The sequence below is a fragment of the Notolepis coatsorum genome (assembly GCF_963971535.1).
Source record: "Notolepis coatsorum genome assembly, contig: SCAFFOLD_2832, whole genome shotgun sequence".
NCBI lineage: Eukaryota > Metazoa > Chordata > Actinopteri > Aulopiformes > Paralepididae > Notolepis > Notolepis coatsorum.
Window position 1 is genome coordinate 1 of NW_028171414.1, and position 17,319 is coordinate 17,319.

At 44.9% G+C, this 17,319-nt stretch overlaps 1 protein-coding gene across 1 annotated transcript; it reads right to left on the reverse strand.

Annotated features, from left to right (window-relative positions):
* Positions 1-2,625: 2,625 nt before the first annotated feature.
* LOC311248269 (dimethylglycine dehydrogenase, mitochondrial-like) lies at positions 2,626-14,049 on the reverse strand (the record flags this gene model as incomplete). Its single annotated transcript, XM_084339182.1, has 3 exons — positions 13,852-14,049; positions 12,795-12,963; positions 2,626-2,744 (listed from the first exon to the last, which is right to left on the reverse strand). Coding segments are annotated over exons 1-3 (398 nt in total), but the record flags the coding sequence as incomplete, so codon positions are not given.
* Positions 14,050-17,319: the final 3,270 nt, after the last annotated feature.

Below are 17,319 nucleotides of genomic sequence, written 5' to 3' on the forward strand. Positions count from 1 at the left end.
CACACTGCCTGAGAGAGAGAGAGAGAGAGAGAGAGAGAGAGAGCATGAAACACACTGCCTGAGAGAGAGAGAGAGAGAGCATGAAACACACTGCCTGAGAGAGAGAGAGAGAGAGAGAGCATAAAACACACTGCCTGAGAGAGAGAGAGAGAGAGAGAGAGAGAGAGAGAGAGAGAGAGAGAGCATGAAACACACTGCCTGAGAGAGAGAGAGAGCGAGAGAGAGAGAGAGAGCATGAAACACACTGCCTGAGAGAGAGAGAGAGAGAGAGAGAGAGAGCTAGCCAAGATGAGAACCCCTCCCACCCCTCTATGAGGAGCTAGCCCCCCCCCACCCCCTCTATGAGGAGCTAGCCAAGATGAGAACCCCTCCCACCCCTCTATGAGGAGCTAGCCAAGATGAGAACCCCTCCCACCCCCTCTATGAGGAGCTAGCCCCCCCCACCCCCTCTATGAGGAGCTAGCCAAGATGAGAACCCCTCCCACCCCCTCTATGAGGAGCTAGCCAAGATGAGAACCCCCTCCCACCCCCTCTATGAGGAGCTAGCCAAGATGAGAACCCCTCCTACCCCCTCTATGAGGAGCTAGCCAAGATGAGAACCCCTCCCACCCCCTCTATGAGGAGCTAGTCAAGATGAGAACCCCTCCCACCCCCTCTATGAGGAGCTAGTCAAGATGAGAACCCCTCCCACCCCCTCTATGAGGAGCTAGTCAAGATGAGAACCCCTCCCACCCCCTCTATGAGGAGCTAGCCAAGATGAGAACCCCTCCTACCCCCTCTATGAGGAGCTAGCCAAGATGAGAACCCCTCCTACCCCCTCTATGAGGAGCTAGTCAAGATGAGAACCCCTCTCACCCCCTCTATGAGGAGCTAGCCAAGATGAGAACCCCTCCCACCCTCTCTATGAGGAGCTAGCCAAGATGAGAACCCCTCCCACCCCCTCTATGAGGAGCTAGCCAAGATGAGAACCCCTCCCACCCCCTCTATGAGGAGCTAGCCAAGATGAGAACCCCCTCCCACCCCTCTATGAGGAGCTAGCCAAGATGAGAACCCCTCCCACCCCCTCTATGAGGAGCTAGTCAAGATGAGAACCCCTCCCACCCCCTCTATGAGGAGCTAGCCAAGATGAGAACCCCTCCCACCCCCTCTATGAGGAGCTAGCCAACATGAGAACCCCTCCCACCCCCTCTATGAGGAGCTAGTCAAGATGAGAACCCCTCCCACCCCCTCTATGAGGAGCTAGCCAAGATGAGAACCCCTCCTACCCCCTCTATGAGGAGCTAGCCAAGATGAGAACCCCTCCCACCCCCTCTATGAGGAGCTAGTCAAGATGAGAACCCCTCTCACCCCCTCTATGAGGAGCTAGCCAAGATGAGAACCCCTCCCACCCCCTCTATGAGGAGCTAGCCAAGATGAGAACCCCTCCCACCCCCTCTATGAGGAGCTAGCCAAGATGAGAACCCCTCCCACCCCCTCTATGAGGAGCTAGTCAAGATGAGAACCCCTCTCACCCCCTCTATGAGGAGCTAGCCAGGAGCTAGCCAAGATGAGAACCCCTCCCACCCCCCTCTATGAGGAGCTAGTCAAGATGAGAACCCCTCCCACCCCCTCTATGAGGAGCTAGCCAAGATGAGAACCCCTCCCACCCCCTCTATGAGGAGCTAGTCAAGATGAGAACCCCCCTCCCACCCCCTCTATGAGGAGCTAGCCAAGATGAGAACCCCTCCCACCCCCTCTATGAGGAGCTAGCCAACATGAGAACCCCTCCCACCCCCTCTAATGAGGAGCTAGTCAAGATGAGAACCCCTCCCACCCCCTCTATGAGGAGCTAGCCAAGATGAGAACCCCTCCTACCCCCTCTATGAGGAGCTAGCCAAGATGAGAACCCCTCCCACCCCCTCTATGAGGAGCTAGTCAAGATGAGAACCCCTCTCACCCCCTCTATGAGGAGCTAGCCAAGATGAGAACCCCTCCCACCCCCTCTATGAGGAGCTAGCCAAGATGAGAACCCCTCCCACCCCCTCTATGAGGAGCTAGCCAAGATGAGAACCCCTCCCACCCCCTCTATGAGGAGCTAGTCAAGATGAGAACCCCTCTCACCCCCTCTATGAGGAGCTAGCCAAGATGAGAACCCCTCCCACCCCCTCTATGAGGAGCTAGCCAAGATGAGAACCCCTCCCACCCCCTCTATGAGGAGCTAGTCAAGATGAGAACCCCTCCCACCCCCTCTATGAGGAGCTAGCCAAGATGAGAACCCCTCCCACCCCCTCTATGAGGAGCTAGTCAAGATGAGAACCCCTCCCACCCCCTCTATGAGGAGCTAGCCAAGATGAGAACCCCTCCCACCCCCTCTATGGGACTACGGGTATTGCACTACCTCCCCTGCAGGTCTTATATAACCCCCCTGTACCCCCCCCCCTGTACTGTACCCCCCTGTACTGTACCCCCCTGTACCCCCCCCCTGTACCCCCCTGTACTGTACCCCCCTGTAGCCCCCCCCCCTGTACCCCCCTGTACTGTACCCCCCTGTACTGTACCCCCCTGTACCCCCCCGTACTGTACCCCCCCCCTGTACCCCTCTGTACTGTACCCCCCTGTACCCCCCCCCCCCCCCCCACCCTGTACCCCCACTTGATGGACGTCACCTGTCCGGTCTCCGCCTCCAGACTCTCGTACAGCTTGATGCTGTAGTAGTGGACCCTCTTCAGGTTGATGCCTGGGTGGTAGTAGGCAGTCAGGCCGGCCTGTAGAGCACAGAGCAGAGAGATCACAGAGTTACTACAGTACAGTACAGTCAGGCCGGCCTGTAGAGCACAGAGAGACCACAGAGTTACCACAGTACAGTACAGTCAGGCCGGCCTGTAGAGCACAGAGAGACCACAGAGTTACTACAGTACAGTACAGTCAGGCGGCCTGTAGAGCACAGAGTTACCACAGTACAGTACAGTCAGGCCGGCCTGTAGAGCACAGAGAGACCACAGTGTTACTACAGTACAGTACAGTCAGGCCGGCCTGTAGAGCACAGAGAGACCACAGAGTTACTACAGTACAGTACAGTCAGGCCGGCCTGTAGAGCACAGAGACCATGATCACAGAGTTACCACAGTACAGTACAGTCAGGCCGGCCTGTAGAGCACAGAGAGACCACAGTGTTACTACAGTACAGTACAGTCAGGCCGGCCTGTAGAGCACAGAGAGACCACAGTGTTACTACAGTACAGTACAGTCAGGCCGGCCTGTAGAGCACAGAGAGACCACAGTGTTACTACAGTACAGTACAGTCAGGCGGCCTGTAGAGCACAGAGCAGAGATCACAGAGTTACTACAGTACAGTACAGTCAGGCCGGCCTGTAGAGCACAGAGAGACCACAGAGTTACCACAGTACAGTACAGTCAGGCCGGGCCTGTAGAGCACAGAGCAGAGAGCACAGAGTTACCACAGTACAGTACAGTCAGGCCGGCCTGTAGAGCACAGAGAGACCACAGAGTTACCACAGTACAGTACAGTCAGGCCGGCCTGTAGAGCACAGAGAGAGAGCACAGAGTTACTACAGTACAGTACAGTCAGGCCGGCCTGTAGAGCACAGAGAGACCACAGAGTTACTACAGTACAGTACAGTCAGGCCGGCCTGTAGAGCACAGAGAGACCACAGAGTTACTACAGTACAGTACAGTCAGGCCGGCCTGTAGAGCACAGAGAGACCACAGAGTTACTACAGTACAGTACACAGTCAGGCCGGCCTGTAGAGCACAGAGATCATGATCACAGTGTTACTACAGTACAGTACAGTCAGGCCGGCCTGTAGAGCACAGAGAGACCACAGAGTTACTACAGTACAGTACACAGTCAGGCCGGCCTGTAGAGCACAGAGAGACCACAGAGTTACTACAGTACAGTACACAGTCAGGCCGGCCTGTAGAGCACAGAGAGACCACAGAGTTACTACAGTACAGTACACAGTCAGGCCGGCCTGTAGAGCACAGAGAGACCACAGAGTTACTACAGTACAGTACACAGTCAGGCCGGCCTGTAGAGCACAGAGAGACCACAGAGTTACTACAGTACAGTACACAGTCAGGCCGGCCTGTAGAGCACAGAGAGACCACAGAGTTACTACAGTACAGTACAGTCAGGCCGGCCTGTAGAGCACAGAGAGACCACAGAGTTACTACAGTACAGTACAGTACACAGTCAGGCCGGCCTGTAGAGCACAGAGAGACCACAGTTTTTTTTTTTTTTTTTTTTTTTATGATTCCATTTGGGCTGTGAGGGGGGGGGGGTGCTTAACCCTTTCACTGCCACACGACAGAAGGTTAGCCCTTTACTATCACACAACCGACGGCGATGCTCCATCATTAGCATCATTAGCTCCGCAAATGCGGAGCTAATGATGCTAATGATGGAGCATCGCCGTCGGTTGTGTGACAGTAAAGGGCTAACCTTCTGTATTGTCACAGTGAAAGGGTTAATGTCTGAAGGAGTCGACTGAAGGCTTCTTGTTCTCTGCGAAAGCATGCGATTGGTCCACTGATGGATACATGTTGATATTTGTCTAGTCTAGTGTGTTCATTAGACGGGTGAAATCCTCTTTCAGTGCCTCTGTGCCTGTTTTCTTAGGCAGTTAGCCTCTGGTGTGCGTGCCGTTAGCGTTAGCCACGCTTCTAGGCCTCTTTTCTTTTGGAAAGAATGATACAAAAAAATAATAATAATTTTTTTATAAATACTTTTATTTTTTTGTATATATTTTTTTTTATTCGACTAAGAGGTTGGCCAGTCGACTACGGCTATTTTTCGACCGATTAGTCGACTAATCGACTAATAGGGGTCAGCCCTACCGTCTATATTCATGACAATTTTATGCTCATTTTATGCCTCTGTCTATTTCACGTCTACATCACTGCTGTGAAGCACTTTGGGCTGCGATTCTTGTACGAAAGGTGCTCTACAAATAAAGTGTATTATTATTATTATTATTATTATTATTATTATTATTATTATTATTTATTATTATTATTATTATTATTATTATTATTATTATTATTATTATTATTATTATTATTATTATTATTATTACTGCAACATGTCAAATCAATAACACACTGCAGTGGTTGCAATCACACTACTTCTAAAAGCGGAGATCTTGAGAGTGTGATGATTGACGATGCAACAAGGCCAGCTGTTCTCGGTCGGTATCAACTACTGTACATAAAGATCTCCACGCGGGGGCGTGTCAGGGAAGGCATGGCGTAAGACTTCTGAGTAACCCCACCCTCTTGACATTTGTGTACATTTAATTATGTATTTCCATGAAGAGCGTTCCTCGGTAGAGGATAAGGGGGGGGGGGGTAAGGGGCGGTTAAGGTAGAACAGTAAGTAAGTGGGTCAAGTCCTCAGATGCCTTAAGGCTCTGGCTCATTGACAGCTGCCCCTGACCCCCGCCCCCCCCCCCCCCCCCCCCTGACCCCCCCCAGCCCCCCGACACCCTGACTCATGAGAGAAGAGACTCCTTCCTTCCAGTGAGAATATCTTCACGACAACTGGTGTCAAATGTTTTCCACTTTCCAAGTGCACCTCGCTCACTGTACAAATAGCCAAGTGCTGTATTCCTTCTTCTGATACACCCCATGCTATCTCTATAAAGGATGATTCTGCTTATTTTCAACCTAGATCTTCTTATTTATTTATTTATTTATTTATTTATATTTATTTATTTATTTATTTATTTATTTATTTATTTATTTATTTATTTATTTATTTATTTATTTATTTATTTATTTATTTATTTATTTATTTATTTATTTATTTATTTATTTATTTATTTATTTATTTATTTATTTATTTATTTATTTATTTATTTATTTATTTATTTATTTATTTATTTAAATCAAGTGTCCTCCAGTGGACCATGAATGAGTGAGTTGGGTTTTTCCTGGACGCGTCCAACACGCAACACAGTCCAACACGCAACACAGTCGAACACGCAGAACTCAAAACAAAACATCATGTCTTTTTAAACTCTGAAAACTACTCTGTTCATTTCTGTCAGTTGTGTGGTTGTTGCCACGTTGGACTGAATGGCGGCAGAGAAAGCTGCAGCCTTCACCCTCCAACCAGCTGTCTCTTCCTGCACCCAGTGCAGATTGAGTCAGGGTATGTAGCCTGGATAGTGTGTGGCCAAAAGACAACAGGTTAAAGGTTATTACGTTACTTAAAGAGGCTATGTGTAAGATGTGTGTTTGGACTTAGGACCATGGACACTCACCCACATACAAATAACACGCCAGACACTTTTTCCTTCATGAGAGCCGGTATCAAACTAACTTCACCATGGTTTCATAAAAAGATCACAGACACTCAGCCATTAAATTATGTTCTATAGAGAACAACTATAGAGAACATTTCCTAAATTTCCCCAAGGGGATCAATAAAGGAATATCTTATCTTATCTTACCATTTCATCCTTTTGCCAATAAACTAGCATAACATGGTACCTACCTACCAATAAACTAGCATAACATGGTACCTACCAATAAACTAGCATAACATGGTTCCTACCAATAAGCTAGCATAACATGGTACCTACCAATAAGCTAGCATAACATGGTTATGCATACTGCACCTTATGTGACACTGTGAATAATGTGAATATTTTTTTTCCAGCTAGTTAGATAGTAAATTATACTGACCAAATTGACCTAATTGTTTACACTGCCTGTGTTGTTTTTACTACCTGTACCACCCCCCCCTTCCCCCATGCTGCTATGATGCCTGAATTTCCCCAAGGGGATCAATAAAGGAATATCTTATCTTATCTTATGATACCTACCAATAAACTAGCATAACATGGTACCTATCAATAAGCTAGCATAACATGGTACCTACCTACCAATAAACTAGCATAACATGGTACCTACCTACCAATAAGCTAGCATAACATGGTACCTACCTACCAATAAACTAGCATAACATGGTACCTACCTACCAATAAACTAGCATAACATGGTACCTACCAATAAACTAGCATAACATGGTACCTACCTACCAATAAACTAGCATAACATGGTACCTACCAATAAGCTAGCATAACATGGTACCTACAAATAAGCTAGCATAACATGGTACCTACCAATAAGATAGCATAACATGGTACCTACCTACCAATAAACTAGCATAACATGGTACCTACTAATAAGCTAGCATAACATGGTACCTACCAATAAACTAGCATTACATGGTACCTACCATTAAGCTAGCATAATATGGTACCTACCAATAAGCTAGCATAACATTGTACCTACCTACCAATAAACTAGCATAACATAGACCACCGCAACATTTCCGGGGATTCTGAAATCGGGGAGGAGATTGCGGGGGGGGCAAATTAATGAATGTGGACGAGAGCCTTGACATTAAGTGATTGCAGATATGGCTGTGGGGGTGCTAGAGACATGATCGAATAGACTTGTATGCGCCTGAATTTCCTGAACACGGCGCGAGACATTCCTAATCAATCAGAACTAAATTGGCAGCGAAAAATACCGTTTTTAAGCATCGATTCCCCATGCACATGCGCAGATTGGCCACAGAGTGTGACGCAACGCACATCCACACTGGAATGTTCCATTAGAGGGGCATTAGAGGGGGTGTTGTGTTGTGAGAATGCTAAGATAGAATTAAATATACAGTAAAAGGAATACAGTACAAATATACAGAAGTCTACAGTAAGTGTAATATTGCACAGTGTTGTGCATTTATAATCAGTAGCTTAGGCTACATAGTAGGCTAATGACAGCCTATTCTAGTCTAGCAGGTGCTGGTATAGAGTAGACTAGTAATGTTGATTTTCAGTCATCTATGACATTTTGTGCCTAGATATACCGTATATCGTATATCTAGGCAAAACATTTCATATATGTGATATATGTCATATATTATACGTCTATACCAGCACCTGCTAGACTAGAATAGGCTGTCATTAGCCTACTATGTAGCCTAAGCTACTGATTATAAATGCACAACACTGTGCAATATTACACTTACTGTAGACTTCTGTATATTTGTACTGTATTCCTTTTACTGTATATTTAATTCTATCTTAGCATTCTCACAACACAACACCCCCTCTAATGCCCCTCTAATGGAACATTCCAGTGTGGATGTGCGTTGCGTCACACTCTGTGGCCAATCTGCGCATGTGCATGGGGAATCAATGCTTAAAAACGGTCTTTTTCGCTGCCAATTTAGTTCTGATCGATTAGGAATGTCTCGCGCCGTGTTCAGGAGATTCAGGCGCATACAAGTTTATTGGATCATGTCTCTAGCACCCCCACAGCCGTATCTGCAATCACTTAATGTCAAGGCTCTCATCCACATTCATTAATTTGCCCCCCCCCCCCCCGCAATCTCCTCCCCGATTTCAATGTAACGCGGAAGTGTAGTGGTCTATGGTACCTACCAATAAGCTAGCACAACATGGTACCTACCAATAAACTAGCACAACATGGTACCTACCAATAAGCTAGCATAACATGGTACCTACCAATAAGCTAGCATAACATGGTACCTACCAATAAGATAGCATAACAACCTACCTACCAATAAGCTAGCATAACATGGTACCTACCAATAAACTAGCATAACATGGTACCTACCTACCAATAAGCTAGCATAACATGGTACCTACCTACCAATAAGATAGCATAACATGGTACCTACCAATAAGCTAGCATAACATGGTACCTACCTACCAATAAGCTAGCATAACATGGTACCTACCAATAAGCTAGCATAACATGGTACCTACCTACCAATAAACTAGCATAACATGGTACCCACCTACCAATAAGCTAGCATAACATGGTACCTACCTACCAATAAACTAGCATAACATACCTACCAATAAACTAGCATAACATAGTACCTACCAATAAGCTAGCATACAACTCCTCAAGTTGTCTAGTTTGCAATTATACCTCTATCTCTGTTCTAGCGTTAAAAAGGAGGCCGGTATGATCTCACATACAAATAACACGCCAGACACTTTTTCCTTCATAAGAGCCGGTATCAAACTAACTTCACCATGGTTTCATAAAAAGATCAGAGACACTCAGCCATTAAATTATGTTCTATAGAGAACAACTATAGAGAACATTTCCTGAATTTCCCCAAGGGGATCAATAAAGGAATATCTTATCTTATCTTACAATTTCATCCTTTTGCCAATAAGATAGCATAACATGGTACCTACCTACCAATAAACTAGCATAACATGGTACCTACCTACCAATAAACTAGCATAACATGGTACCTACTAATAAGCTAGCATAACATGGCACCTACCAATAAACTAGCATTACATGGTACCTACCATTAAGCTAGCATAACATGGTACCTACCAATAAACTAGCATAACATGGTATCTACCAATAAGCTAGCATAACAGGTACCTACCAATAAGATAGCATAACATGGTACCTACCAATAAACTAGCATAACATGGTACCTACCAATAAGCTAGCATAACATGGTACCTACCAATAAACTAGCATAACATGGTACCTACTAATAAGCTAGCATAACATGGCACCTACCAATAAACTAGCATTACATGGTACCTACCATTAAGCTAGCATAACATGGTACCTACCAATAAACTAGCATAACATGGTACCTACCAATAAGCTAGCATAACATGGTACCTACCTACCAATAAGCTAGCATAACATGGTACCTACCTACCAATAAACTAGCATAACATGGTACCTACCTACCAATAAGCTAGCATAACATTGTACCTACCAATAAGCTAGCATAACATGGTACCTACCAATAAGCTAGCATAACATGGTACCTACCAATAAACTAGCATAACATGGTACCTACCAATAACCTAGCATAACATGGTACCTACCAATAAGCTAGCATAATATGGTACCTACCTACCAATAAACTAGCATAACATGGTACCTACCTACCAATAAACTAGCATAACATGGTACCTACCTACCAATAAACTAGCATAACATGGTACCTACCAATAAACTAGCATAACATGGTACCTACCTACCAATAAACTAGCATAACATGGTACCTACCTACCAATAAACTAGCATAACATGGTACCTACCTACCAATAAACTAGCATAACATGGTACTTACCTACCAATAAACTAGCATAACATGGTACCTACCTACCAATAAACTAGCATAACATGGTACCTACCTACCAATAAACTAGCATAACATGGTACCTACCTACCAATAAACTAGCATAACATGGTACCTACCAATAAACTAGCATAACATGGTACCTACCTACCAATAAGCTAGCATAACATGGTACCTATCAATAAACTAGCATAACATGGTACCTACCAATAAGCTAGCATAACATGGTACCTACCAATAAACTAGCATAACATGGTACCTACCAATAAACTAGCATAACATGGTACCTACCTACCTACCAATAAACTAGCATAACATGGTACCTACCAATAAACTAGCATAACATGGTACCTACCAATAAACTAGCATAACATAGTACCTACCAATAAGCTAGCATAACATAGTACCTACCAATAAGCTAGCATACAACTCCTCAAGTTGTCTAGTTTGCAATTATACCTCTATCTCTGTTCTAGCGTTAAAAAGGAGGCCGGTATGATCTCACAAAGCCAGTGATGTCGGCCATATTCCGGCTTTCCTGTTGTTGTTTCATGGACCAGAAGGCCGACAGTAACAGGGACGCACAGCTACTGAGGTTGTAACTCAATTCTAAAGCTGGAACAAAGACAGAGGCATCATTATGTTCACTTATCGGCAAAAGGACGGAATTGTGCTATAATGCACATCATCTAACGGCTGACCGTACGTGATCTTTCTGTTGTGCCATGGTTCGGCTTGATATTGGCTATCTTACACACAGCCCCTTTTAAGGAGTAATGACTGTTTGTTGTTGTTTGTTTTTCCATGTGATATTCAGGTGGTTCTTGGGACTGAGTGAGTACAGTTACAGTCTAAGAGCCAGTGTGGACCTGGAACACGTGATCTGATTATCCGATAGGCACCAGACAAACATCAGCTCACTGTAGTCACTGTGATGAATGGGAATAGTTTGGGCAACAGGTCTAATTTCTTTGGGGGTGAAATGATCCACATTTAGCCTGAAACAGGGTGTTGTTGTTGATTCACGTCAACTTTAGGGCGATTCAGCATCGACTTGTTGTGCAACGCTGTGCTTCTCCCAGCGCCTCCCGTTCACCTGTGTTTGTTTAGTGATAAGCGGAAAACGAACCCATGCATTCCAGTTCCACCTGGTTCCTATAGGCTCAGTTCACCTGGTTCTGCTCCCAGGCCAGAGAGCCGTCTGAAGGTGACGTGAAATAAACACACAGGAATCAGCTTTTAAAGGGGCACTTCGCCAAAAAGACAACGGCGATACATTTTGCACATCATCTCACACGTATATATATCCCGAGGCTCTAAACCGTTTTGCACACATTCGTTTAGTTTGACAGTTATTGAGAGTTAACGAGTTTGAATATCTCCTCCCGTGATGTCATCAGAGGAGGAGACTGAATCCTTGTGTCGTGTCAATCACAGCTCAATTGAATCATGTAGATCCCTGTTACAATCTTGAAACAAAAGGTTTTCATCCACATCATTTCATTGAGCTGTAATTAATACAACACGGGGATATTCAGTCTCCTCTGATGACATCACCACGGGAGGAGATATTCAAACTCATTAACTCTCGATAACTCTCAAACTAAATAAATCGGCGCAAAGTACTTTAGAGCCTTGGGATTATGTGAGATTATGTGCTGAAATCTGTGTTGTTTTTCAGCGAAGTGCCCCTTTAAAGTGTTTACCGTCTCTGAGCACACGCACACCATGTGTTCCACAACACGGCTGTATCAGACGTGTCGTCTGCACGGCTCTGTGGAGCCTTGTTGTCGCAAGGATTGATTTTCCCATCAGACAAAGTGATTTTGCAACGAGACAATGATCTCAGTCTTGTGCATTCGCCGCGCAGGCACTAGTGACATTCACGTCCAGTACGGGGCCAGGCCGCCTAAACTCTTATCCCAACGCATGTTTGCTTCCGCGTTCGCGTTTTTGAGCTCTGATTGGCCACTGACGTTTCTGGTCATGTGACATGCGCGCCAATCGTGTGACGGCAAGTTCTTTCGCCAGTTAAGCTTAGGCACTCTTTCGTTTGCTGCTGGTCGAGGGCGGAAATGGGCGCGTCACGCGATTGGGCGCACATGTCGCATGACCAGAAACGTCAGTAGGCCAATCAGATCGCACCAGAAAACGGCAGTGGCCGGCCAATCAGATTCGCAAAACGCGAACGCGGAAGCAAACATGCGTTGGGATAAGAATAGACGCGGCCAGGCCCCCGCGTTATGCCATGCTTTTAAAGGAACACTCCAACATTTTGGGAAATTAGCTCATTTTGCCATCTACCCTGGAGTTAGACAAGAAGATACTATACCTGTTTCTTCTCTGTGCAGCATGCAGTAGGAGTAGGAAGACGCGCACCGTTAGCCTAGCTTAGCGTCAGTCACTGGAAGTAGGTTCCTCCATTAGCCTAGTTCCCAACGTCTTCCTACTCCTACTGCACGCACAGAGAAGAAACAGGTTTGTATCTTCTTGTCTAACTCCAGGGTAGATGGCGGCAAATGAGCTAATTTCCCAAAATGTTGGAGTGTTCCTTTAACCCTTTCACTGCCAGACACTATACCACCAAAGGGTGTTCATCAAACCCAAACTCTGCTGCTGCACCTACAGCGTGCCAGGTGGAGCCCGCGGTCAGCTCGGACTTCTCCAGCAGCACCACGTCCTTCTGCCCGCCCTTGGCCAGGTGGTAGGCCAGGCTGACCCCCACGCAGCCCCCTCCGATGATCACCGTCTCAGCGGTGTCCTTCCAGCGCTTCCCCAGGACCGACGATGCATCTCTGGAGAGAAGAGGAGAGGACAGAGAGGGGGACTTACAGGTTAATAATAATTAATCTTAGGTGATTGGTTGATTGATTGATTGATTGATTGATTGATTGATTGATTGATTGATTGATTGAAAACTGTATTAACAGATTGCAGAATGGGTACAGTACTATTTTTTAGATATAGAGATAATTTACATTCAGTCATGTGTCATGTAAGCAGTCAGTGGCACCTTATGTCATAAATGTCATATATATCTGTATGTCATGTATGTCATATGTTATGTTATGTTATGATGAATTGAAAATGGGGGACCCTGATGTAAACAAGACGAAAGTCTTTCTCTGGTCTGCATCCCCTTAACAATTGTGTGTATTGAGCCGTACTGTACTGTACCCATTCTGCAATCTGTTAATAAACTTTTCAATCAATCAATGATCAGTACAGCTCAATACACACAATTGTTAAGGGGATGCAGACCAGAGAAAGACTTTCGTCTTGTTTACATCAGGGTCCCCCATTTTCAATTCATCAGGACACATGACATACAGATATATATGACATTTATGACACATAGGTGCCACTGACTGCTTACATGACACATGACTGAATGTAAATGATCTCTATATCTAAAAAATTATACTTAGTTTGGCAAAACGCCAAAACACAAAAACGCACGAATCTAATGTAATGTAATGTAAATGCATGTGCTTATCAGCTGTTAAGTCAGCCACGTTACATATTGGATCATGATCAGATCATAACAAGTTAATAAGCAGCACGCTGGAGTCTGACGCCTCACTGAGGAGACGCGCGTCACAGTCCCTGCAGCGGAGCTACTAGACCAGTACAGTACAGTATGATATGATATGATATGATATGATATGATATGATATTCTCACCCTTGCAGCTCTGCGTGTTTTCTTGACGCGCAACTGAAAGTGCGCACAGACAGCGCGGCTGCGTCTCTCCGCAAGTGAGTGTTAATAACGAGGTGAAATATCCGAGACATGCTTAGTTAATAATAATAATACAAACAAATAAAAAAACATATAAAATATACAACTCAACACATGGCTGGCTGGCAAAGCCCCTCCGGTCGCTAATTCCCACCAACAACACGCAGCCTTGTGTACTTCTTCCAAACACTACGTCCCCAATAATTGTGTGAGTTTACGCTCGAACACGCCCACTACTGCCGCGAACACGCCCACTAGCCACTAACCCAGATTCGGCTCAAACAAGGGACTAAACACGTTTCGCAAATTATGCCACATACATCAATGTGGAACGTCCCATAGATATATATATAGAACGATATCTATGGAACGTCCTACCCACAGCCCACAGCCGTAAAGAGGAATGTGAATCACTACTTCAAAACCACTCTCAAAGAGCACCTACGGGAGACTGCAATTCGAAACTGGCCCCTACAAATGCCCTCCTAACCCAGTTGTACAGTAAATTACCAAGTACGGCTTTGTCAGTATTCCAATGTACACAGTGTTTAAAAACAGAGAGTATATACATTTGACGTAGAAACTGTACATTGGAGGAGGTGGTGGGGGGGGGGGGTTGGGTAGGTGGGGGGGGGGGTTGGGTAGGCGGGGTGGGGGGGGGGGACTGTACATTGGAGGTGGTGGGGGGGGGGGGGGGGTTGGGTAGGTGGGGGGGGGGGGGGGGGGGTTGGGTAGGCGGGGTGGGGGGGGGGGACTGTACATTGGAGGTGGTGGGGGGGGGGGGGTTGGGTAGGCGGGGGGGGGGGGGGGACTGTACATTGGATTATCGACGAAACCTTACTTGGTCCAAGAAGAGGGAGGGTCTCGTGTATCACTGGGTTAGGACATTTACTGTACATTGGAGGGGGTCGGGTTAGGACATTCACAGGGGCCAGTTTCGAATTGCAGACTCCTCTAATAAACATTAACTCATTTGATCCCCGTGCACTCTCTTAACCCCCTCCCCCGCCCCCCCCCCCTCACGAGCTGCATGTAACGCGGACACTTGATCCAGATCCACCCGGTTCATCTCCCGAGAGACAGGTCCAGTGTTGTGTGACGTGACGAGTACGAGCCCTTTCAGTCACGGCTCAGTGTTACCTGTACTGTATATCCAGTAATATACACTCACACAGTAGGTACAGTGTTACCTGTACAGTATATCCAGTAATATACACTCACACAGTAGGTACAGTGTTACCTGTACTGTATATCCAGTAATATACACTCACACAGTAGGTACAGTGTTACCTGTACAGTATATCCAGTAATATACACTCACACAGTAGGTACAGTGTTACCTGTACAGTATATCCAGTAATATACACTCACACAGTAGGTACAGTGTTACCTGTACAGTATATCCAGTAATATACACTCACACAGTAGGTACAGTGTTACCTGTACAGTATATCCAGTAATATACACTCACACAGTAGGTACAGTGTTACCTGTACAGTATATCCAGTAATATACACTCACACAGTATACAGTGTTACCTGTACAGTATATCCAGTAATATACACTCACACAGTATACAGTGTTACCTGTACAGTATATCCAGTAATATACACTCACACAGTAGGTACAGTGTTACCTGTACTGTATATCCAGTAATATACACTCACACAGTAGGTACAGTGTTACCTGTACAGTATATCCAGTAATATACACTCACACAGTAGGTACAGTGTTACCTGTACAGTATATCCAGTAATATACACTCACACAGTAGGTACAGTGTTACCTGTACTGTATATCCAGTAATATACACTCACACAGTATACAGTGTTACCTGTACAGTATATCCAGTAATATACACTCACACAGCAGGTACAGTGTTACCTGTACAGTATATCCAGTAATATACACTCACACAGTAGGTACAGTGTTACCTGTACTGTATATCCAGTAATATACACTCACACAGTAGGTACAGTGTTACCTGTACAGTATATCCAGTAATATACACTCACACAGTAGGTACAGTGTTACCTGTACAGTATATCCAGTAATATACACTCACACAGTAGGTACAGTGTTACCTGTACAGTATATCCAGTAATATACACTCACACAGTAGGTACAGTGTTACCTGTACAGTATATCCAGTAATATACACTCACACAGTAGGTACAGTGTTACCTGTACAGTATATCCAGTAATATACACTCACACAGTAGGTACAGTGTTACCTGTACAGTATATCCAGTAATATACACTCACACAGTAGGTACAGTGTTACCTGTACTGTATATCCAGTAATATACACTCACTCAGTAGGTACAGTGTTACCTGTACAGTATATCCAGTAATATACACTCACACAGTAGGTACAGTGTTACCTGTACTGTATATCCAGTAATATACACTCACACAGTAGGTACAGTGTTACCTGTACAGTATATCCAGTAATATACACTCACACAGTAGGTACAGTGTTACCTGTACAGTATATCCAGTAATATACACTCACACAGTATACAGTGTTACCTGTACAGTATATCCAGTAATATACACTCACACAGTAGGTACAGTGTTACCTGTACTGTATATCCAGTAATATACACTCACACAGTATACAGTGTTACCTGTACTGTATATCCAGTAATATACACTCACACAGTATACAGTGTTACCTGTACTGTATATCCAGTAATATACACTCACACAGTATACAGTGTTACCTGTACAGTATATCCAGTAATATACACTCACACAGTAGGTACAGTGTTACCTGTACAGTATATCCAGTAATATACACTCACACAGTAGGTACAGTGTTACCTGTACTGTATATCCAGTAATATACACTCACACAGTAGGTACAGTGTTACCTGTACAGTATATCCAGTAATATACACTCACACAGTAGGTACAGTGTTACCTGTACAGTATATCCAGTAATATACACTCACACAGTAGGTACAGTGTTGCCTGTACTGTATATCCAGTAATATACACTCACACAGTAGGTACAGTGTTACCTGTACTGTATATCCAGTAATATACACTCACACAGTATACAGTGTTACCTGTACTGTATATCCAGTAATATACACTCACACAGTATACAGTGTTACCTGTACAGTATATCCAGTAATATACACTCACACAGTAGGTACAGTGTTACCTGTACAGTATATCCAGTAATATACACTCACACAGTAGGTACAGTGTTACCTGTACTGTATATCCAGTAATATACACTCACACAGTAGGTACAGTGTTACCTGTACTGTATATCCAGTAATATACACTCACACAGTAGGTACAGTGTTACCTGTACAGTATATCCAGTAATATACACTCACACAGTAGGTACAGTGTTACCTGTACTGTATATCCAGTAATATACACTCACACAGCAGG